This window comes from Haemorhous mexicanus, chromosome 1 (assembly GCF_027477595.1).
Source record: "Haemorhous mexicanus isolate bHaeMex1 chromosome 1, bHaeMex1.pri, whole genome shotgun sequence".
Taxonomy (NCBI): domain Eukaryota; kingdom Metazoa; phylum Chordata; class Aves; order Passeriformes; family Fringillidae; genus Haemorhous; species Haemorhous mexicanus.
This window is the reverse complement of record NC_082341.1, coordinates 119,276,015-119,298,820: the sequence shown is the minus strand read 5'-3', so window position 1 is coordinate 119,298,820 and position 22,806 is coordinate 119,276,015. Positions and strand designations below refer to the sequence as shown.

At 42.5% G+C, this 22,806-nt stretch overlaps 1 protein-coding gene across 1 annotated transcript in view; it reads right to left on the bottom strand.

The window, feature by feature from the left end:
- Window positions 1–19,922, bottom strand: part of XKR4 (XK related 4) — a 212,381-nt gene extending 192,459 nt beyond the window's left edge. The window contains exon 1 of the mRNA XM_059855349.1: window positions 19,075–19,922. Coding sequence (XP_059711332.1) covers window positions 19,075–19,922 — 848 coding nt within the window. The remainder of the gene's footprint in view (window positions 1–19,074) is intronic.
- Window positions 19,923–22,806: the final 2,884 nt, after the last annotated feature.

Below are 22,806 nucleotides of genomic sequence, written 5' to 3'. Positions count from 1 at the left end.
TGGTGCTTGCAGGACCAGAGCTTTGTCCACATCTCCTCACTGTGAGGGCTGCTGAAGCGTTACTCACCAAACAAAACTCCCAACTCTTTGGATAAAAAAAGTTCCACTGTTCTACTGCTCTCAGTGATTGAGTAATCCCTTTTGCAACTATTATTAGCAACCCTACTATATTACTTAATGTCCTGATTCTATATATATATTTAATTTTTTTTTTTCCCCTAGGTTGACTAAGACACTACATGCTTTGTGAATTTCTGAACTGGAGTCAGTAGGCTGGTTAAAGGGGTCACACACATTATTAAGCCCATGGAGACTTCCTGTGGAGCCTGAAGCAAGGGTGCCTCTGCCTGCAGACTGACGTGCAGGGTACTGTGCCCACTCACCTTTTATGCTTTAAATTGGTTTGACACTCAGTAAAGTACTTCCTAATTACTTAGACTGTGGCACTCTGCACAAGAGAGAAGGCATTCTAGGCTCAGACATAAGCACCTTTTTCAGATTTACTCATTTTCTGAATCACCTAGCACCTAGATTTACATAACACAAGGGAAAGGAAACACATCCACATCTGAGGTTAAAAAAACTCCAGTATGAACCAGCCAACAAACACTGCTGAACACAGTCTAAAGAAAGTGCTTCAACACTATTTGACATACACCTGTGTCATTACAATTGTAGACAAGGAATGTATATCCTGGCCCAGTGATGCAATGCCACTTTTTCTCATTCAGTCTCATTCTCTGGCTATCGTGCTTATTCTGTAGCAGCAGGTAAGAATGTTTCAAAGTATTAAAATTAAAATTAAGACATTTCAACAGTAACAATGACATTATTTCCACATTTTAATTTAAGGATACTACAAAATTCTACAAGCACAAAACTCACAAGCACCTCAGTTTGCAGGAACTGATGAAAGTACCCTGAAACACCAAGCAGGCAGTCTTTCAAAGCACCAGGCACACAGTCAAGTAAAACACCCAGGCTAGCTTTTGTTTGGAGTAGTTTATCCCTACATGTTGGATCTAAATGCCATAAAGTTACTCAATCTTCAATGACAACATCTCTTCCATCCCTTTGCAGACACAGAACTAAACACTGGAATGCTCCCAGGTGATGAGCAGCTAGTAAACTCTCACCAAGACTAGGTATCTAAACTAAATATTGTACCTTTTGAAAAAACTTGGTCCTGTAGATATAGTCATACCAAAGCTTAAGCAAGATTTTCTGGCATGCCACAACATATGGAAAGCTCCAGCTTAACTGTGGTCTCAGGGTATGCCACAAATACACAAGCTGAAATCCTATTTGAAAAGATGTTCAACGGAAGCTTAAATCATTGACTCTGAAGTTTTTAAACCCCCTGATTTCATAGCATGTGACAATACATCTCTGTGGAGCAAAATTAAACTGTAGAAAGACTCAATTAGTTTTGACTGTATTTCTACCAGCAACTTTTTTTTTATCTGTTCAGATCATGCCTGGAGAATAAACAAAATCCCAACATGCTCAGACTAGGCTGTGAAATGCAAACTTCTATCTGATATAAAATTCAGAATTTTGAAAACAAAAAGAGCTATAGTTTGGAAATTCTGGCAGAATGGTACTGCAGTGATTTAAACATATGTCTCCTGGATGAGAGGCTGAGCAGGAAGAGGCTAACAGCAGGCATATAAGCTGTCAGTGTGCTATGAGCTCCGGGTCACTCAGTGAAGCCATGGCTGTGGCCACACAGTGCTCCTCGTAATTCAGCTCCATTGGTTGTATTAAACACAACTGCCAGTGAATTAGTTCCTTTCATACTCTACAGTCTCTTGCTATTCTCCTTCTTGTCCAGCTCTACTGAAAACTTCCAGGGTGAATTACAAAATTTTCCTTGCCAGACAGCAAACATGCAGCACACTTCCTTTCTCTATAAAATTCAGTAAAGTACTGGGAAAGTTTCCTGCTCAGTCTGGCAATGCCAATCTTTAGTAAACACTGTTACACTTCATTTCTTCCCCCCTTGTCTTTTAACTGTTTGTGTTTATAAAAGTTTTTAAAGGAGAGGACACTTATAGCATCACTTACTCATAGATGGATAGTTGATGAATAATTTTATTTCTCAGCTTCCTAAATATGTAGCTGTTTTTCAGTCTTACAGTGCCACATTTATATTAACAGATTTAAAACACAGATGCAATTCACCAGCTCTTTCAGTATTCTAGAATTAGAATTATTAATTCCCTTTGATTTTTCTAAGAAAACCTCATTTACTGTTTCTTTCACTGCAGTTGTGGTTATTTCTGTTTTACTATCATCATATACACTATCCGTCTTCCCTCTACCACTATGATAATAGGATTGTCTTTACTGAAAAATTAGGGAAATCACCTAGTTTATCTAGATTATCTTTAATATCCCTTCTCATAAAATAGCAGCTGTCTTTCTTCCTTTTTCTATCCCTATTACATAGCTGAAGAGTGTTTTGCTATTTGGTTTTGGGTTTTTTTCTGGTAAAGGCCAGAACAGCTCGATTTTGGAAAGTCTCACTTTTATCTTCAAACCTCTTGACCTCTGAGCCTTAGTGCTGCTTAAACAACTGGGAAGGAAAGGAGGCAAGATGGCAAGCCATTATTTGGAGATTACTAATGGTTTTGCAAACACCTACTTTGTTTAAGAGCTACACCCTACAATTTTTTCTCCTTTTTTTGATGTTCAGATTCCCTGCAGTGTTAGCATAATCAATTTCAAAGAAATTTATAATTTCTTTATATATTTGCAGGAGCAAATTTCTCTTACTAGACGATTGCCTCAGTTATTAAATTTTGCTCTTTTGAGGAAAACAAAACAAAACAGAACAAACCACGTAGAAACTTTATTTCTTCAAGAAACATAAGATGAAGTTATCTGTCATCATACTGTTGAAGGTTATTCAGTGTTATCAGTCTTCCGTAGTGTCCTCATTCCTTACTGAGAAATTCTAAAAGTTCTAAACTGTCCCCATCAAAAACAGAACACTGTGAGACACATCCTGATACATTAGATACTTGATGAAGACTCCACATGAAAACATCTATGATGGTTACTAATATGTTGTGCTTTCCAGTATCCATTTAAGGAGGTATGGATAACATTTCCACAGATTTCTGGAATGCCTACCCTTCCCTTTTCACAACACTTCTCCAGCAGCCCAATGCTAGGCCAGGTAAACCACCTTTCCAGACCTTTTAAAAAATTACTTTTTAAACACATATATCCCACTCTTTCAAGTTATCATACCATTAATACACAGTAGAATACCAGCATGTCACTAATTTCAGTTCTTTTTTCTTCGTGGCACACAATGTACAAGTCCCGATTTCCAGTCATGAATTCACATGATTCAAGTCCTGCACAGGTGTTTCCACTTCTCTTTTCTTGCATAGGTTTTTGACAGATCTGTATCCACGTTTCACTTTTTTCCTTAGGGACAACATTCAGCCACTGAACAGATCAAGCACCACCCTAGGAGCAGTGTGCCACTGACAATTTTTAAGGTTAAGAAAACCTTAGAGTTTTCTTCGTTAACCAAATTCCTGTAAACAATTCCAGATCCACTGTTCTATCCTCATTCTCCTCCTTTTACACCTATTTTATACATATATATATATGTTTGAAGTCCTTCTTCCAGATGTGTCAGCACCAGCCTGAGACCAGCTTCTAAGTCAGATAAGAAGAATACATCTTTAGGTGTTTCTTTCATCCAGCTGCACAATAACTGATGCTGATGCTTCAAAACACATCCCTTGTAGCCTCCTGAGTTATGTGCTGAACACCAGTGCTCCATCATGCATCCAATCTCTTATCCCACTGGAACATAAAGGAAATTTCTGAACATCTTAAAAGACACTTTAAATCAAAGTAGAAACACATCCACCACTGACCTAATGTTCCTCACTTCTACATGTCACTGACCTAATGTTCCTTGCTCCTTCCATGCATGCCATATGATCAGCAAACTGTTTCCAAAGTTAAAATCTCTGATGGAGTTCTGATGAAAGGCCAGGTTAACCAGGAAGTTAAATAACAAGACCAGCATTATGTTCACTTTCACAGCAATGAGCCAAAACTTGTGGCATTACCTTTGCTCCAGGAAACAGGGATTTTTTTATGAAGATGGTATGGCTCCCCTCAAACCATTCCTAAATCTATTCAGACTATAATGGAACTTTGGAGAAAGAATTGCTCAGCTATCCTTCTGTGTAAGCAAACAGGCTGTGAGAGAAATCCTGGCTGTCTTTTTACCTTATCAGCCAGATGAATTGGAGAATACTGCAGAAGTTTGAAGGGCAATTATTTTCTTCACAATAACACAGGAAAACTCCTCAGTCTCAGCTTCAATCTGCTATTTTCCTGGACTGCCTCTTATCACCAAGACAATTACAGGCCTCTAGGTATGATTTCATTATGCATCTCTGGCATAAACACTGTCATAGATAGAAGGCTACCTAAAAAAGGGCTTTCTAGAAGATACAGACTGTAGAGAACATAAAGGGCAAATGCATAAAATTAGGCACTGTACTTAACATTTCTTGGTTGTAGGCATCCCTTGCATTCCATACAAACCTGCTTTCAAGGATAGAAGATAAATTGCTATGGTTTAAATTATTATAGCCCTAAACCGTCTTAGGAGTGCTTACTGTCATTCAGCCAAAACAGAAGAAAATTTATGCCAAATTTGTGAAAAACCAGTGTGAATACATTTGAGCCACTCCAGAAAAAGCAATGTATGAAAAGAGAAGTCCCAATCTGAGTTCAGATATGACAGTTCTAGTAGTGCATGAAATGTATGCCATTGATATACTACCAGTTTTACATTTTCCTATCAACAGGCAAAAGCATTAGAGTGAGAAGGAATTTGTCTCTTTTTCACCACAGTTATTTATGACTGTGAGAAAAACAAATCTTACTCAACCAGTAGCTAACACTCAGCAGTGTTGGGTTACTAGTGGGAGCAGAAGGGAAAAAAAAAAATAAAACTGGGTCTTTGAAAAAGGAAAAGAGGTAAAATTTCCAGAAAGTGTGCTGTCCTCAGCTGATGGATCCCGTGTGTCAGACAGTTCAGGAAGAGTAGGTTCAGCCTTTCACCCATGGGATAAATCAAAGGTAACTAATATACTGAAACACTGTCTCAAAATAACAACGAGTTAAAAAAAAAGGGACAAGTTTGTGAGATGCTAGTTAACAAGGTTCAGAGAAAATATTCACATGCTTTAAAGCTGGTCCTGGGCTACAATTTGGATTCAGAACACAAGCAAGCAAACTCTGATTTAGCATGTAATTAAGAAATCCTCTCTGAATTATGCAACTTTCATTCACTTCTTCAGAAGATATGAGAACCCTGCAACCACTTGCCAAGTTTGATCCCAACATGCCATGGGGCAAATGGAGACCCTAAACTGTCATATTCTATTTAAATCATATGTAGGCTAAAGTGAGTGCGATTGCCTGGTATATTAAATTACTACTAGAGTGTTGATAATTCCTCACGAACAATCTATGATTCTGAATTATTTATTGAGGAGGAAGTGGCTTTTGAGGTGAACATTCTTTCTCTCTAAGAGCTAAAGCTTGAATATGATAAAAATACTTGCCAAGAGAAAAAGGAAATTAAAGAAGCTACTGCTACTACAGTTCTGAGATTCCACCATATTTCGTCATGGATTTCTTGTCTTTGTGAAGTCTATAGGCAAAAACTATGTTCATATAAAAAAAAAAAAAAGTGGGACAGCCTGTGTAAGGAAATTGCTTGCAACAAATCCCAGGTACATACACATTCAGTGATGGCAATTAATATCATTCCTAACCCTTCCCATGGCTTTGTGCTTCCTTGCTTCTAGAATCCAGTACAGCTTTGAGTGAGCCACAGAGCAACCTTCCTCTGGCATCATGAGTGGTGGATCACAGAATCAAAGAGCTTTGGTTTGTAGTGCAGATGAAGGACACTTAACAGAGCGTGGAGTGACAGCAGGACAGAGAGAAGGACCCAACTCTCCCACTGGTCGTTCAAGTTTGCAGACAGACTTTTCAAAGCCTTGTCCCCTTGAAAGACGTCACAGGTTTTAGAGGATGGGGAATTGAAAGCACAGATGAAGGGGTGACAGGCTCCCGCATGGTAAGATAAATCCAGTGTGAGACATTCTCCATTATGGCCAAATTAGAATTTCATTGCTCAAAGACGTAGTATCAAAATAAGATGCATTCTTGAGTCACAGTGGCAATATTTATACACAAAACAATTTTGAAATGAGCATAAATCCTTCTGTCTTCTCCATATCTATTAAGGTTGCTATTTATGAAGAATTCTCCAAAGAATGATTTATAAAATGCCATTAGAAGACATATTTCTGTTGTTGATTTATTTGCAAATAGTTTATATACAGTAAGCATGCATGAAAAATTAAGTAAATTTTCTGTGAACAGATCTGAATGTTGAGTTTATTCTTATTTCAAGGTTATTCATAGTTTTCAAGGTGCCAAAGTTAATTTATTTGATAACCAATCCTTTGTTCCTACTAATTAGAAATATCCAAAACAATTTGCTATTTAAATCATATGTCATTGCTTCTGATCCTTGATTGGATGAGTAATGAAATTAAGTAAGACCCATATGAATTGTGAATGTTACTACTGAATATGTAATTAAGGTTTTGATTAATATTCTGGCACTCAGGCTTAAAATACACCTTCCATAAGTATTTGCACTCATAAAGCTCAAGCTGAAGAAATCAGCGCAAGTCATTAACACAGTCAAACTGAATTCATAAATGAACTTCAAAAGAATACTTGTAAGGTTTTTCTCATGATGATGGGTATGTACTCCTATATTTGACTCCTATATTAGTGCTAGCTGTCAAATAAAGCTGTTGGCCATATTTTCTCCTTAGGTGCTGGTATAAAATTAAAAACTTGGGGTATAGGTTTTGCTGTGTTAATACACGCTGATTATGTAAATGCCGATTGTTTCAAAGCTCAATTAATCATTTTGTGGATATTTAAAATCCTTTAAGACATAGCATTTCATTAAAAACTTGAATATTTATGTTTTTTCATATAATGCACCTCAATTTCCCATCTATAGAATGCATTAGGAAAATTTTTCATGTCATTACTGAAAAACACTTAATTATGGTGACAGTCAATATTTTTCAAAATATTCTTTCCATCCAATACTTTCTGCACTTCAAGAAAGCCAATCAGAGTACCTGATCTTCATAGAAAGATATGAAAGTATAATTCTTTTTTTGTTTGTTTTATAAATCTCCCATTTGTTAAACAACATAAGAAATAATGATAACAACCTATTAACATGAATTCTGACACAGTATGGTATTCTGCACACCTGTCCTAATAAAAGATAGACCTGTGGAAAAATTCGGGTTCTTAGCAGAGAATGGGTTGACTCCCTTTGGAGTGCATAGTGTGTATGGGCAGTGTAAAGAGAGCTAGATTCAAGAAATAGGACTGAGGCTAGGTCTGAAATTGATTTTGGGATGAATTAGGAAAGGCACCTGTTCAAAAATACTCCTCTATCTTAAACATGCATTTAAACCACCAGAAGTAGAGCAACTCCTCATTACTTCTACTTCAGAAGTATCCCCAGACCTGCACATAATACCACTCTCCTGCTGTTCTAGGAAGTTTTCATAGGAACAGGAGAACCCGCTTCCAGCTTGCCTCCTTTTCAACATGGGTGAGGCTGGAAGCTGTTAACAAGCTCTACTGGAGGGGCAGAGGACACAGAAAGATTAAATACTTGCTCTGGGCTGTCTCAGGCAAGTCCCACTTGGAGAACCTTCAATGGTCCAATTCACACTTTGGTAAGGAGACAAGCATTCCCTCTCTAAAGGAGCTATACTTTTTCACTGATGAGTGCAAAGCATCCATAAACTCACAAAACAAGCCAAAATTCTCAGTCTGCCTGACAGCACACGAGTAACAGGTACAAACTGACAAGGGAACAGGTCAATTTCAACTACAGCCTTCACAGCTCCTGGGATTTCATGTTCTGCTTCTCCAAACCAACCATCAGAGGCTGAGGAAGCCTCTTATGAGACAAACTGAGGAATTGAGTTATTTTGCACTGACTTATTAATTATTATATTGTTAAAATAGCTGACTTATTTTGCACTCTATTTTGCTTGTTTTCTCAGAAGCTCTCTCTATTTAATCCAACTATGAAGAGAACACTCCCAATAACTAATTAATTCTCTAACCCAATTGGATTATCAATGGAATAGGTCTTCCACAGAAGTCACACAAAAAGAATGAAGACAGGTATTAGAAAAAAAGTACATGTCCAAAATTTTAATTTTTATGTACAGAAAAAAAATAATTAATGACATACTTAAGGACTAAACATAGTCCTTAGTTCAGAAAGGTAATTTTCATACAATGTTATCATGAGTTCTTAATTTGCCTGTGTGGTAAAAATTGCTAACAAATGGTTGTTGACTGTAAATGCAATCCCTCCTTTTGACACATGCATTAACACACTATTGTAAAAGTTCAAAGCCATTATTATTGAGTTCTCTCTGCCACATTAATTATCCTCTGCACTGTATTTGGCTTCACTTGGGTAAATCTTCTGTAAGTACCCGATCTTTTCTTAACATACCCATTTAATATTCTGTGAGCTCTGTTTACATTTATGGGTTTTTTTCAATAATTCTGCACTGAGTCCAGTTTCCACCAATACTACTGGTAATGCTCTATCCTCAGCCTATTTGTCTGCTGTCACCCACTCATGTCATTGTTTCTGAAGCTGAAGTGTCACAGTGCTTGGAAGCTTCAGGTTGAAGTCGATTCCAGCTCCTCCACTTAATTTAGAAAAATTCCTATCCCTTAGGACAGTTTCTCACTGCATGCTGGATCCAACTTAAAAAGTAAACTAACAAATAAGGATATCAGCTCAAAAGATGAGGGGTGAGCTAACCTGAAACAGCAAAAGTAGTAGGTGAAGGAAATGGGGTGAAGGACAGAACTTTTTTAAAGCTATGTTCTGGGTGTAACAAGCATAAAGCCTTGTGGAAAGAAATCTTTAAAATATTAAAATCTTTCTTTTACAAAGATGATCATGTTTTCAACATATATAACTTAAAACCTGTTTTGACAGACACATTGAAATGATAATTGATTTTGAATTGTTTCTTCCTAGATAATTTTCCATCTGAGTATCTCAAAGTATATTACAAAAATAAGGCTGCATAATATCTGTAGACTAGACTGCAAATATGTACTAGATAACTAAAGAATAACATCTTCAGAAGTATGCTCTGCATTTGACTACCCAAACTGAGCCTTTAAATATCCTTCCCTTTTAAGAAAAAACAATATAAAAAGCTCCACTCCAATTGAAGTAAAAGGGAGCTGCATTTTTTAATTTCTGAAACACAGACTAAAGGCAACCAAAATACAGCCAAAATTATGCATATTGAAAAGCTGGGCTCCACTTGCTGTGGAGCTTGAGGTGAGTTGGGAAATAAGAAGCTAGGACATGAAGATCGGGTTTTATTTCAGCCACAAAACTTCTGCTTACATTGATAAAAATCAACTACAAAAATGGTATCAGGAAATCAACTCAGAGCAAGAATCAGGAACTCAAACAATTTTTAAATTGCAATTTTAAAATAGTTATTTCACTCACTTTTGCAAGAAATGGCAGAGAAAAAGTGTAGAACTACTGGGTGCATACATCAAAACCAGCTTTCTTCTATCTCTTTTTCTAAGTTTGATTACATATGACAAAGAAAGGTTGATGAAAAAAAATTAATAAACCAATCCTTCAGCTAATTCAGTTCATCTGGAGCTACTCCTACAAGATTAAGCAGGCATTTTCATGGACTTCTGTATTATGGTGCTTTTTGTGGTTATACTAAGCATGAAGCATGAATTTTTGTAAACAGAAATACTGGTAGTGTACTTTTAGGGTAAGAGAAAGAGAGAAGGTAAAGGGTGGAAAAAAGTAGGAAAAAAAAATAGTGTAAAGAAGACAGGGAAACCTGGTTTTGGTCTCATTACAAGGCCCTATTAGGTCTTCCTCTGTGGCCTCACAAACATGACATTTCTCTGTCTGTGTTATGTCACAACTCCAGCAGGAAGGGCAGTAAATGTCCCCATCCAGCCTTGCCTAAGCATCGGTGCAGAAACCAATCAGGGAGACAAGAACTGACCCCTCACAGCTGGAAAGGGCAGTGAACTCAAATCTCCTAAAACCCGAGCAAATAGTCTAATCACAAGGGACATTTCTCCAGCACTATAACACAAGGCTGAGTCTGCAATATTTGTTGGGGATATAAGCTTGTCATTGCTCATAAAGCAGATTTAAGCAATGCTTGCCAACTGGATCCACTAAGGGATTTTGGTGCCACTGCAGCCTAGAATCTGGTTTGCAATGGGCTCAAATGAGGAGGAACTCAGGCTGTGTGTGCTGGGGAGGTTCTGGGCACAGCTAACAGGCAGGAATACAAGCCTCTAGGCAGCTTTCAAGTTGAACATTATGGTCCATTATGTTTAAGTTCCTCAGGATCACAGAATAACAATGTTTGGGTTGGGAAGGGACCTCTGGAGACCATCCAGTCCAAGTCCTCTGCTAAATCAAGTTCACAGGGCAAGTTGCACAGGATCACATTCAGGCACGTTTTGAATATCTACAGAGAAGGAGACTCCACAAACTTTTTGGGCAGCTTCCTCCAGTGCTCTGCCACCCTCACAGTGAAAAAGCTTTCCTCACAAGGCTGTTAGGCGAAATTTTCTAGGTCATATTTTCAGGTCTATATGCCTGAAGAACATCTAAATTCTGCTTTCAGAGCAAAGTCCTATTATAGATCTGTCTCGCAGAAATATTTCCATATAAAGCGAGACTATAAAGGTTAGGGTTGAAGAAAAATAAGAAAAGACACAACTGCATCCATGCCCTTCCTTTAGATAAAAGCACACACACATTTATAATGACAAAGCTTATCATTCCACACAAGCCACTATTAAAATGTGAAAATACCAGCATAGTGTCTTTCGTTGCTTTCTGTGCATGTATAGTTCTCTCTACAGATAGCTGATCTCTGGTGCTTGATCATTAAGGGTACTTTACTTGGTCCTGCAGGAAGTAATCTACTGATCCTATGTACTATCCATGGGAAAGCATCACTCAAAGAAGTTGGCAGGATCCTAGAATAGATCAGATGTTTACATGAAAACATCCCATTAAAGCGAGTAATGTTGAGAACTTTGGCAATGCTAACCTTCATTTTTTAAGGGCAGAAATTAATCTGATATATAACAGCTGATAGAAATAAGGAAAACTGTCCATCCATCTGTAGGTTAATTCACGTTTTATTCACCATAAAACATCTGCATCTTTCTCTAAAGCAGCTGGCACCATCCTTGGTACATCAGTCTCATCTAAGTCACACCTTCCAACTTTACAAGAGCAAAAAGTAGATATTCGCCCTGTCATATCATTACCTGCTAAAATTTCTTCGAAAACACCCCACAAAACAGTCTCACTCTGTGTGCTCCAACTCGTGACATCAAATCATTTGTGATTGATAACATTAACCACCCCCACTGATTACCCCTGCCAATCAAAAAGATTTACACAGCTCACCACACAAGCCTTTTACCATGAACATACTGAGCAGCACAGGCCTGTTGTCAAAGGAAAGGTAATGAAAATAATAACATAATACAGCAATTATTTTATCTTGGGGGAAAAAGTACATTATAACCCATTTCAGCCATTCAGGCAGGGAAACAGAATGAGAAGGAGAGTGATAAGAAACCACTTCAGCAACCAGAGCCCACAGGGAGATGATAATTCATGTTATGGTTGTCAGAAAATTCAGCTAAAATCTCTTGGAAAAATATATATCCAAGACCTATTATTTTTTAATTCTAAAATTTATGAAAAGATGTTTTAGAGTACTCTCTTTCCTGTCAGCTTATGCCAGACTGATATCTCACATTTTTATTTATCATTGTTCAGATGACTACTCACTGCAGTGAGAGTTTATCTAGCATTTTCTCCATTCATCTAACATTTTTACTGTGAATTTTCCCAGAACTACAACTCTTCTGTTTGCCTACCTGCTTCTACAGTTTCTCAAGCAGTCACTTAGGAAATTATTCAAATAATTCCTCCTTGGTCAGTGGCTGAAAGGAAACAAACTGGAGTTAGGTACATAATTAGGAGTATTAACTCATACTCCCATGCCTTTTCAGAACCTTCTTCCTCTTCTACATGCTCCCTCAGGTGCTCTTTAATATCAGCCTCCTTTCTTTTTAAAAATCAAGTAAATCAAAGCAGTTCTTTATAGCCTGTTTGCCCCTTCCACGCCTATATCCACTTGACACAATGCATACAGCTAACAGCTGTGCTAAAATGGACAAAAAAGGCACCACTTTCTAAATGTACTTTAGCAAACAAAAAAATTTTCTTGAAGTGCAAGCAAAAGAGCTATTGATTTTGTCTGTGCCTGACAAATTCCTCCCAAACAACCTGTTTACTGAAAATGTAAGCCACTGGTGTGATTTATCTGCTAAACATTAAAAGCTACTTAATTGGAGCAGAGAGACAGAAGAACAAGGTAACACCAAGTGACAGAAGAATTGATTTAATTTTAGTTTTATTAGAGCTTTTGTGTCTTTGTGGCCGAGTCAGTTCTTATGGACAAATATTAATGACTAAGCCAGCTGACAAGGAGAATACTCTTCTGGACAAGTTAAACAGTGATGTAAATAACCTGATGAATGAAGGAGGGTAACTGAGACTACAGATTATGCTGTGGTGTTACACTTTCTTGCTTTCCCACAAGAGATGTGGACATACAAACTGAGCTTTCAGAAATACTTTCTCAGATGTAAGTAGCAGAAATTTTAACAAAAACAAAACCAAACCAAACAAAAAAAATCTCTCATCTGGTTGCAGGAACCTTCTGCAAGGTTATAACATTTAGAAACAAATTATGATGTGATGCATTTCTTTGAATTCATGGTATGTACATATAGTCATTTTTTCACAGCACCAGAGGATTCTAAAATAATATATGTATATGGTGATATGAAATCCTCTGAAACACAAACCCCTGTAATCTTATAATTCTTCCACTCTTGGAAAAAGGTAAATATAAATTCTTCCCATATATAAGTTTCTAGAAAGCATTCTGTGTATAAAATACAAGTTTTCCTACTAAGCCAGTTGTGTGATCAGAAATCAGTGCTTAAGCAGTCCTTTGAAAAATCTGAAAACTTATGTAACTGATGAATATTCTCTACAGAGGGAATGCTTGTTAATTATTAAAGAACAGTATCTTTCTTCTAAAGTACATCAGCATCTTTTACACATAGCTAAGGTTATTAGAATAAACTGAATACCAAATCTGATTTGTATGCAGACTTGTAAGAGATTTTTAAGAACATAGTAAAGCTTCACTCCTGTGTTTCAAAAAAAAATGAAAGGCACAGACTTCATCAGCATACCACTATCTTTAGAAAAGAGAACAAAAAATAAAGAAAAAGAAAAAAGGGAATGAAAAGAGTCAAAAATTTTGAATATTTATTCTGATGAATATATTAACAAAAGTTTAAATGTGGTCAGGCCACTTGCAGGGTGGGCTGCCCTTCTAATCCTGCTGAGGGAAAAAACCCACAACTTTATTTCCTGTTTCTGACAGCCCATAACCTTTCCCGAGACCTAAAGACACAGCAAGCAAAATAGTTAGTCAGTAGGATTTTAACTCAAGCCCTGCAGTAACTCAATAAAAGAAATATGGCACTGCTGAGTGGCAGCATTTTGCTACACTAAGAGACAGATGGGGAGGATATGCAATAATCTTGTCTAGGAAATGGTTATGATTCATAAATTTGGACTCCATGTGACAAATTATCTGACAGATTTCAAAACAGTGAGAAAAACTGGTGTCAGATTGAGATATTATCACATCTTAGTGTGAAGTCCAATGGCAGCTGGAATTATTGACCACATAACTACACCAAACTCCTGAACTGCATCTGAACAAAAGTGTCAAAAACTACTATGTAGATCAAAAGTGTGAAAAGAAGTGAACCTATTTAAGTTTGGAGTTGAGCTAAGACTGATGATGTTTTTCTTAACTTGAGCTACTTTGCTGGGACTTCCAGTTTAGGGCGTCAGTCATGCTCAATGGTGAGTGCCTGAAGAAGTTGTCAGGATTTCTCACATGCAGAGCAGACGCCCTTTTTCCTCTTTTTTTTTTTTTTTTTAATTTTTTTTTTTTTTTTTTAACTTCTAAGAAAAGTGTCAAGTTATTGCAGAAGTGAATCTTATGAGCATAAGCAATGACATTTCTTTGGCAGATGATCCAGACCTGTGAAAATCATTTCCACGGGGCACCAGAGAAATTATAACTCACCCTGGTCTCAGAATCCAACATCACCTTTGCAACCTTGCTCCAACTCCTTTTTTTTCCAAATAACAACCAGGAAGGATGAGGAAAATAATGGCTTCTTAGTACTACATATAAACAGATACAGCCAATCCATACTATCACTTGTCAGGGAACAGGATCCACTTAGGAACAGTCACCTGTCTTGGACAATGCCACCAGCAAGGACAAGTAACTTGGTGTGACCTCCTCCTTCTCTGGGTGGTTTCCCATAGAGCTGGGAAGTCTCAGTCAAACCCCCTCACTCTGTTGAGTGGGATATACTTAATCATCTCAGTATTGCTTCAGCTATCCAGAAATAATTTTCCAGGGTAATTTCCAGTCCTCATTTTTTCAATGATTCACCCTTCCTCTGGCCTTGTTAGCTACAGAAACTTGACAGTTCCCTTTCAGGCACTTTGACTGCAGCTTTTCAGACAAAATAACAGACACAGTGGGAACTCCCAAGCACTCCAAGCACCAAGGCAGCCTCCTCACACCACCCTGCTGCAAGGCACAGGAGCTGTCTCAGGGAGCTACTTCTTGCTATCCAGACACCACGAGACAGGCACCAGCAAGTCCTCCAGTCACCTCCTCTTGTTCACCCAATTTCCCACAACCCACACTCCTCACAGGGCTGTCTGATCCCTTTACCCAGCTTCAGGAGCATGGCTATCTGAACCCTACCAGACCAAAGGAACCTCAGCCCGAAATTTTTTTTAAGGAAATGAACCAGCTCCAGAGATGTCAGATGAATGCTCTGATCTCTTACATCCAGTCACCAAGTCCTGCCATCCACAGCAAATCTGAAAGTCGTGGCTAAGCCTGTGAAGTTTAGTGAATCAAAGGGATGCTCAAGGGCAGTGGTTACACATTCTCAGGCCAGCCTCAAAGGGCAACAGTTGATCTGAATCCTACTGGCCCATATACCTCTCAGAGGTCCTTACAGACTCTAAATTAAAGCATCTACTTTCATTTTTTCCTTTCAATGGGATAGAAACATCCTGTGTATTACATCCTCCTTGTACGCCCCAGAGTCTACTAATCATAAGACAGGTCTCTCACAGCACCTGCTTGGGAGAAGAGGGCTCCATAGTGTAGTTTCCATGGCCAAATATTGGTAAAAAGCCCTGGAAGTATGGATAAGGAAACCTATCTGTGTCTGTCTCTGAAGGCAGAATCTCATCAGTGATGACATTTCACCATGAAATTAGCTGCCAACAAATGCCTAGTTCCTGCACTCTGCTGTGGCAAGCAGATCCTCAGAGACTTCACTGGAATTTTAACAGGTGGCCACTGCTATCAGGAAGTCCATGAACAGCCAAACCCCAGAGGAAAAAAAAAAAAAATATATATATATATTCTTTAAAAAGGAGCCATTTGATATTCCAAAGTTTTTTTGGGGGAAAGTTACACCAATTTCAAAAGAAAAAAAAAATTATTATTTTTATTCAGAACAGATTGGCAGCTTAACTGCTCCTGCAGTTCCCCTTTTTCACACTCAAGGAATAAAAACTGTTTTAGTAATTTTAGATTGCCTACTTCTAGAATTGTTCCATTCCACATTAAAGACCTCATTCATTTCCCATTAGCACATTTTAGTTAAAATTAACACATAATAATTTTCAATGATCTGGCTTTCAGTATGTTTGTAAACAAAAAATTAATCTCAGAGGAAAAGCTATGAAATTGTTAAAAGTCATTCTGACAGAATTAATCACTAAAAACACATTTTTACAAATTTTTTATTTAATTCAAGCATATTAAGAGCACTGGGAGTGTCAGTTTTACTGCTCTTTCCTCAGCATGGCTTCCTTAAATAAGCAGTTAACACCATTGCCCCCAAAATCTTTGGCAATGGGACAAATAAAGGGAAATTGAAGACCTCAGGATTCACTTAATTTTAAGAGGAGACAGAAGAAATACCACATGAAAACAGATTTTTTAGTAGCTAGAGAATCAGGCACAAGCAAATTTTCTTCTCATTCCCTGATAGAGAAATGAGAGACATATTACTGTCATTTTCACTTGTGGGAGATTCAGTGCAATAAGTAACAGAAAATTTAAATGTAGTTACAGGAGAGCTTTAACCAGGGGCAAAAGAAATAAAAAAAGGAAAAATCTGAAGGCTAAGAAGAAACATAATGAGAGGCACAGAACAAAGGGTAACAGGTTTTGTCACCTGTTGGGATGGTGACCCCAGCACGTGTTCACCTGTGGTGCTCACACAGCCAGCATGGTCTGTTCAGCTGTGTCAAAGAAGGACTTAAATCTCCAAACACAGGCAACTGGAAAACACTTTAGATCATCTTTCAGCCTAAACAGCTTGAGCTATTTGCTCAAGGCAGTACCAATGTTACGCTGCAGAGTAGAAGTTCTGGACTATTAAGTGTCTGATTAGAGATACTGTTTCCAGAAAATTTCTACAGATCATGTTAGTTCTGACACCATGCTTATGTACAAAGTTTCTGAGGGTGCGATGTGACCTCTTCTCTTTGAGGCTGATTATTAGCTGTAGATCTCTCCAAAGGCTCTCCCTAATCAGGAATATATGTAGGGAATTAAAATGGAGCCACTTTAATCAATTATAAAGTGCTGATATGAAACACTCCATGCTGCTGATCATATTATTTCTAAGTTTGTGGAAAACTGCAAATAAATGCTACAAAGTTACTGACAGACAGGAAATTTGATGGCTCTGTTTCACTGAAAAAAAGAAAAAAAGTGTAACAGGCTAAATCATAAATAATGTCCTAACATGCCTTATCAGTTTAATATTCTGGTAGTCTTACACTGCTGCACATAAAACATGAAGAAAAGCTACATATGATCAAAAGAGACTCATCTAGCTTTAAATACAGAGGAGTAGGTGTTTTTGCAAGGAGGAAATCTTATGTTAAAAGACACTGTGCTTCATCAAAAAGCAAGCAGCTGAAGAGCTCTAAATCCCAGACACCCCATCTGACAGAAGTGCTGTACAGTATTGGATCCCACCCTGCTCCACCCACAGCACTCCCTGCTCTTTGTGTTCTCCAATTCAGAGTCATGACACCAGACCTTGTAAAACTCTCTCCTCTATCACTCAGCATGATCCACATTGTTTGACTTCTAGATGTATGAATATCAACATGAATTTCTAAGTACAATTGAAGCCACTGTACTTACTTTTCTACCTCTGCAGGGTGGGGACTAAACATTACACAAAACCCATCACATTCAGAAAGTCCTAGACTTAACATGTGTTAAACAGCTCTGAAAGTAGAAGATAAAGGAGCATACAAGCATTCAAGATTTGAAACAACGCATCACTTTTTGTTCAAAATTCTGCTTCCCTTTCAAGCCATGTCATTGTTAATATGAGCACACCTGTAACTTTAAGTTAGTTCCACAAGTTTAAAAAATTTAATTTGTTACAATGAACCAAATAATCTGGAAAGCAAAAGGTACTTAGTTGTGGCATTCCAAGATCTTTGGTCAACTATCTAGCAGCACTTGGACTCCTTGATGCTTAAGGGCCACAAGCAGAACTGACCTGTACTGGATACTGTGCTGACAGAGCAAAAGACAGACTTTGCCCAAAAGGATGAGACAGATATTAAAAGTACCAGCAATTAGAAGTTTACAGTAACCGCAAATTAAACTCCCTAATGAAGTAGTTGTGAAAAGTCCCAAGTGTTTCCAAAACAGAAGGATGACATAATTTCTTTCCATTCATCAGACAAGAAACATAAAAGGTATTTTCCACTGTTGCTTTAGTGCACTTGCCCTACTGCGTGACCTTCCTCAACACAGTATCTATCTTCCAAAATTTTATGTGAAAGTTTTACATCTCTATCCACTATGCCTTCTGAACTCTGCACTTTTTAGGTAGCACTAAATGTATTTGCAGGGCATTCAGCCTCCATATGAATCTTTCCCAGAAATTTGCTAAAACTGAAGGAAAACTTTACTTTTGAAAACTATGATGTCATCTCCTTTTCCAGCAAGTGCCTTTCCCAACGCACTTCAGCACATCCTTTCCATAATGCACAGCACGTCGCTTGCAGATGGTTTTGAGAACTGCTACTCAAAACTTTGATTTAGAAGACATTCCTTTAATACACCACATATATAGAAAATGGATATGCATAGCAAGGAGATGACTGTTCGCAGCATATGTATACATAAATCTCAAAACACGGCATCAGGACGCTACGGGAAAGTAACTCCTCACTGACAGTGAAGTTCCCTGCTGGCGGCAACGGTGTGCTGGCCGCACGTGAGGGGACCAGGAGATGTGCATTACCGGGGTATGTCCACTTTTCCCCACCGGTTCCCTAATTTTACCGAGCGTCCGGCGCAGGTTTCCCAGGAGGTTCTGGGCACCTGGCTCTGCGCGGGTTGGAGGCAGCCGGGCGCCTCCCGGGGCGGTCACCTGTGCAGCACAGGACGCTCCGGGACCCGGCGGGACTCCCCTCGGCACCTCGCGACAGGTCAGCCCTGCGGGAGCCCATCACCCCGATGGCCCGGCGTGCCGAGGCGCGCGGTCCCCAAGAGGGACCCCGAGGGGGGGCAGGCGGCCGCTCGCCGGGCGCAGTCCCGCCCGAGGCCGGGCGTGCTCCCCCGCGGCCAGCGGCTCAAGCCCCGGTCCTCGCACCGCCCTCGCCCTGCTCCTCACCTCCAGACCTGCCCCAGCTGCAGGATGTGGACGAGCGACTGCAGGAGCCAGATGCAGAAGGCGCAGGACGCGGACCGGCCGCCGCCAGCGCGGGGACCGGCGGCGCCGCTGCCGGCGGCGTTGCTGCTGCTGTTGCTGCTGCTGTTGGTGGCGTTGCCCTTGCTGGCGGTGGACGCCTGTCTCTGCGGCGTGCTGGGGCGAGCGGCGTCGATGTCCGCGGCCGCGGAGCCGCTGCTCACCAGCAGCTTGCTCTCGGCGGCGGGGCAGTGCCCGGCGGCGGCGGCGGCGGCGGCGCTGTCCTCGGTGCTGAAGTCGTGCGCGAACCAGCGGAAGCTGAAGACCTGCACGGAGAGGGAGCCCAGCAGCACGAAGAATAGGGTGAGCCCGAACCACCAGCGCTGGCCCCGCAGGTAGTAGTCGACCGCCAGCCAGATGTCGGTGCCCACGTCCGCGAAGTACACGGCCAGGGCGGCCAGGATCCAGAGGCAGTCCCACAGCGAGTAGCGCCGCTGCTCCCTGCCCAGCCGCAGGCACAAGGAGGACGAGCCCCCGCCCGAGCCCCGGGAGCCCCCGCCACCGCCCCCTCCGCCGTCTCCTCCTCTGCCGCCGCTGCAGCAGCAGCAGCAGCACCGGGAGCCGCCGCCCGAGCCGTCCCCGCCGCCGCCGCCGCTGCAGCACCCGCCCCCGGGCGCCTCATCGTCGTCGCTGCCGCCGCCCGGCCCGGCGCCGGCGGGCAGCCCTGGGGCCAGCGCCTGCACGGAGCCCGAGTGCTCAGAGTTCTGCAGCGGCGTGAACGCCACCTCGCCGCCCTTCTTCATCTTCCGCCGCCCGTCCGACTTCGCGGCCATGATGCCTCCCTTAGCCCCGCTGGAGAGCGAGCGGGAGCAGCGAGGGCTCCTTTATCCCGCGCCTCCTCCTGCTCCTCCTCCTCCGCCTCCTGACTCCTGCCTCCCGCCCTCCGCCGCCGCGGACCCGCCGCTCCCCGCGTCCCCTGTCCCCGCTCCGCGCCGGGCTGCGCGCCCGCGGGCGGCTCCTCCGCGGCGGCCGCTTCCGCAGCGCCGCCTGTCTGCGGGGAGCCGCGCTCAGCCCGCCCGCCCCGCCGCCGCCTCCGCGGGGGCCGGCGGTGCCGGGGCCGCCGCCGCCGCCGCTCTCTGCTCGAGCCGGGAGCAGGCAGGGCTGCGCTGCCCGGAGCAGCGCATCCCGCACCCGCCTCCCCGCCCGCCTCCGCCCGCACCCGCCGCCGCCACCACCCAACTGACTGACGCCGGGAAAGAGGATGACCTCATCCCTCTTCCCTCGCTGCCACCGCCCCCCGCCCGGCACCGGCACCGGCACTGGCGCAGGGGCGGGGAAGGGGGCGCTCGGCGGCCGGGAGGGGAGGGCGCGGCGCTGCCCCGAGGGTGCGGAGCGCGGCCCTGCGGCGGCGGGGGGGACGCGGTGTCTCTGCTGCCCGGCCCGTGGAGGTGGGCACGGCGGCGGCGAGCGAGCGGTTCGGCGGGGAGAGGTGGGGTGTGGCCGGCTCCCCCCGGGGCCGGGGCTGCGGGAGCAGGGGGTCGCGGCGCTGTCGCGGGCTCCGCTGCCGATTTCCGGTGTCCTCCGAACAGTTTGGAAGCGTCTGCCCCGCCGGCGCGGGGATGGAGTGGCGGAACGCGAGCGGGTGCGGACGGGGTGGCCAGGAGGGCGGGGGTCCCCCCTGGGCTTCTCCTTGCGAGCGGGCATTCTCGGGCTGGGGGGAGCCGCCGCTGCTGCCGCCCCAGCGCGGTGATTGGGGGCAGCTCCAGGCGGCGATGCCCTGCCGTGCCGCCCGAGGCGCGCAGCGGGACCGGCCCGCACGGCGGAGCCGCGCTGAGCGCCCGGCACGGCGGGTCCCGCGCGGGGCGGCGGCCGCTGTCCCGGCCGTCCCGTAGGAAGCGCTGCCGACGCTCCCCTAACTTTGTGAAACGCTGTTGCGAGATGCAGTTCTCGGGTTGTGCCGTGACTCACGCTGCCTCAGAGGCGTTCGGGGGAAGGTGAGGAGACACCGTTTTATTCCGCCACCTGGAGAAATCGTATTTTGGGCGTAAAATTCTCCAGGCGAACTCACGACGCCTTTCACCGCTCCCCGCCCCTTTCCTCGCAGCCTAGGCTGCTCACAGAGCGCGGTCGCTCCTCGGAGCTCAGCCGGGTGTTTCGGCAGCAGAGCTGGCTCCGCCGGCAGTTCCCAGCTCGGGGCGGGGGGAGCAGCTGAGGTCGGGAGCAGCAGTCCCGGGTGGAGCCGGCGCCGCCCTCCGCCGCGGAACACAGACTCCCCCGGGCTGCCCTCGCCCGCCGTCGCCCTCGGAGCCCGGCTGGGGACACAAGTGAACGACGGCTACGCGGTCACGGGAGGCCACCAGCATCCGGCCTCCGAGAGTCACAAGAGAATCACAGGGCTAGGGCTGCTGGCGGGGTGTGGGTGCATTTAACGCCCACCCTTGGCCCATCCGCTCTCTCTGTCCTCCTGCATCTTCAGACATATGGGATGAGCAACTAATTGACCTCTTAACCTTTTTAATTTTTTTTTTTAAACCTCTGCAATATTTTTTGAGCTTGCCCTCTCCCTTCTTAAAATAGAGCAGTGAGTTCGTTCAACCACGTTGCTGGAATATCTTAATAGGAATGGCAGTGAGACTGATAGGGTAGTGTTATGTTAAGCTCTGTGACTAAATATAGTCCCTTTAACTTCATTAATTAAACAGAAGAAGTCATTTGGACAGCTGAGAAATCTGCCTTCTAACTCTTAAATGTACATGGTAAGTATAAAATTGCCTTTAGGAAATTAGCTTTTGCTGATATATACCCCAGATTTCAAGAAAAGACTGCAGCATGAATTACAGTATTCAGAGTGCTGAACGCTCAAAAATCAAACTTTCGAAGGTGAAAAGCACACATGAAACTAATTTGACTAGTTATTTTGCATGTTATCCCACAAGAGTCTTTTAATTACATTGTCACATAATGGTTCTTAAATAATACACATTTGCTGTGCAGTCTCTGTTACAATGGTATAACTGCACTTTATTTCTCTTCCTTTTGGAACCCTGTATTTTATTCTCATTACAATCTACATGATCTTTCTTGCCTGAGACTTGTAATACAAATAGCTTCTTTCTCAAGGTATCTTTTAATAATTCAGTAAGCACCTATATATAATACAATATATTCACTTAGGGTCCCTTTCAACACAAAGCGTTCTATGATTCATTCTATGGTTCCAGGATTACCTTGTGAGCAGAGAAGGTGCTTAATGACAAAGCTAATTTAGCTGCAAGTTTGTGGTTTATAACCAAAGAGTTTTCAGTGTTACTCTATTTCGTAGCATGGTTTGGGTTTGAAGAGACTTTAAAGAACATTCAACTCCAATCCCCTGCTGAGGCCAGAGACACCTTCCACTTGACTGGGTTGTTCAAAGCCCAATCCAAACTATCCTTGAACACGACCAGGGATGGGGCCTGCCCAACTTTTCTGGGGAACAATCTGTTCTGGTTCCACACCACCCTCACAGTAATTGTTTTGGATTTTTTCCCCTAACATCTAATCTAAACCTGCCCTCTGTCAGTTTGAAGCCATTACCACTTGTCCTGTCACTACATGCACTTATAAAAAGTCCCTTTCCAGCTTTCTTGTAGTCCCATTCAGGTAGTGGAAGGTGCTATAAGGTTCCCCCAGAGCCTTCTTGTAGTTATGTCTTCAATAAAATGGTTTAGTGTACAC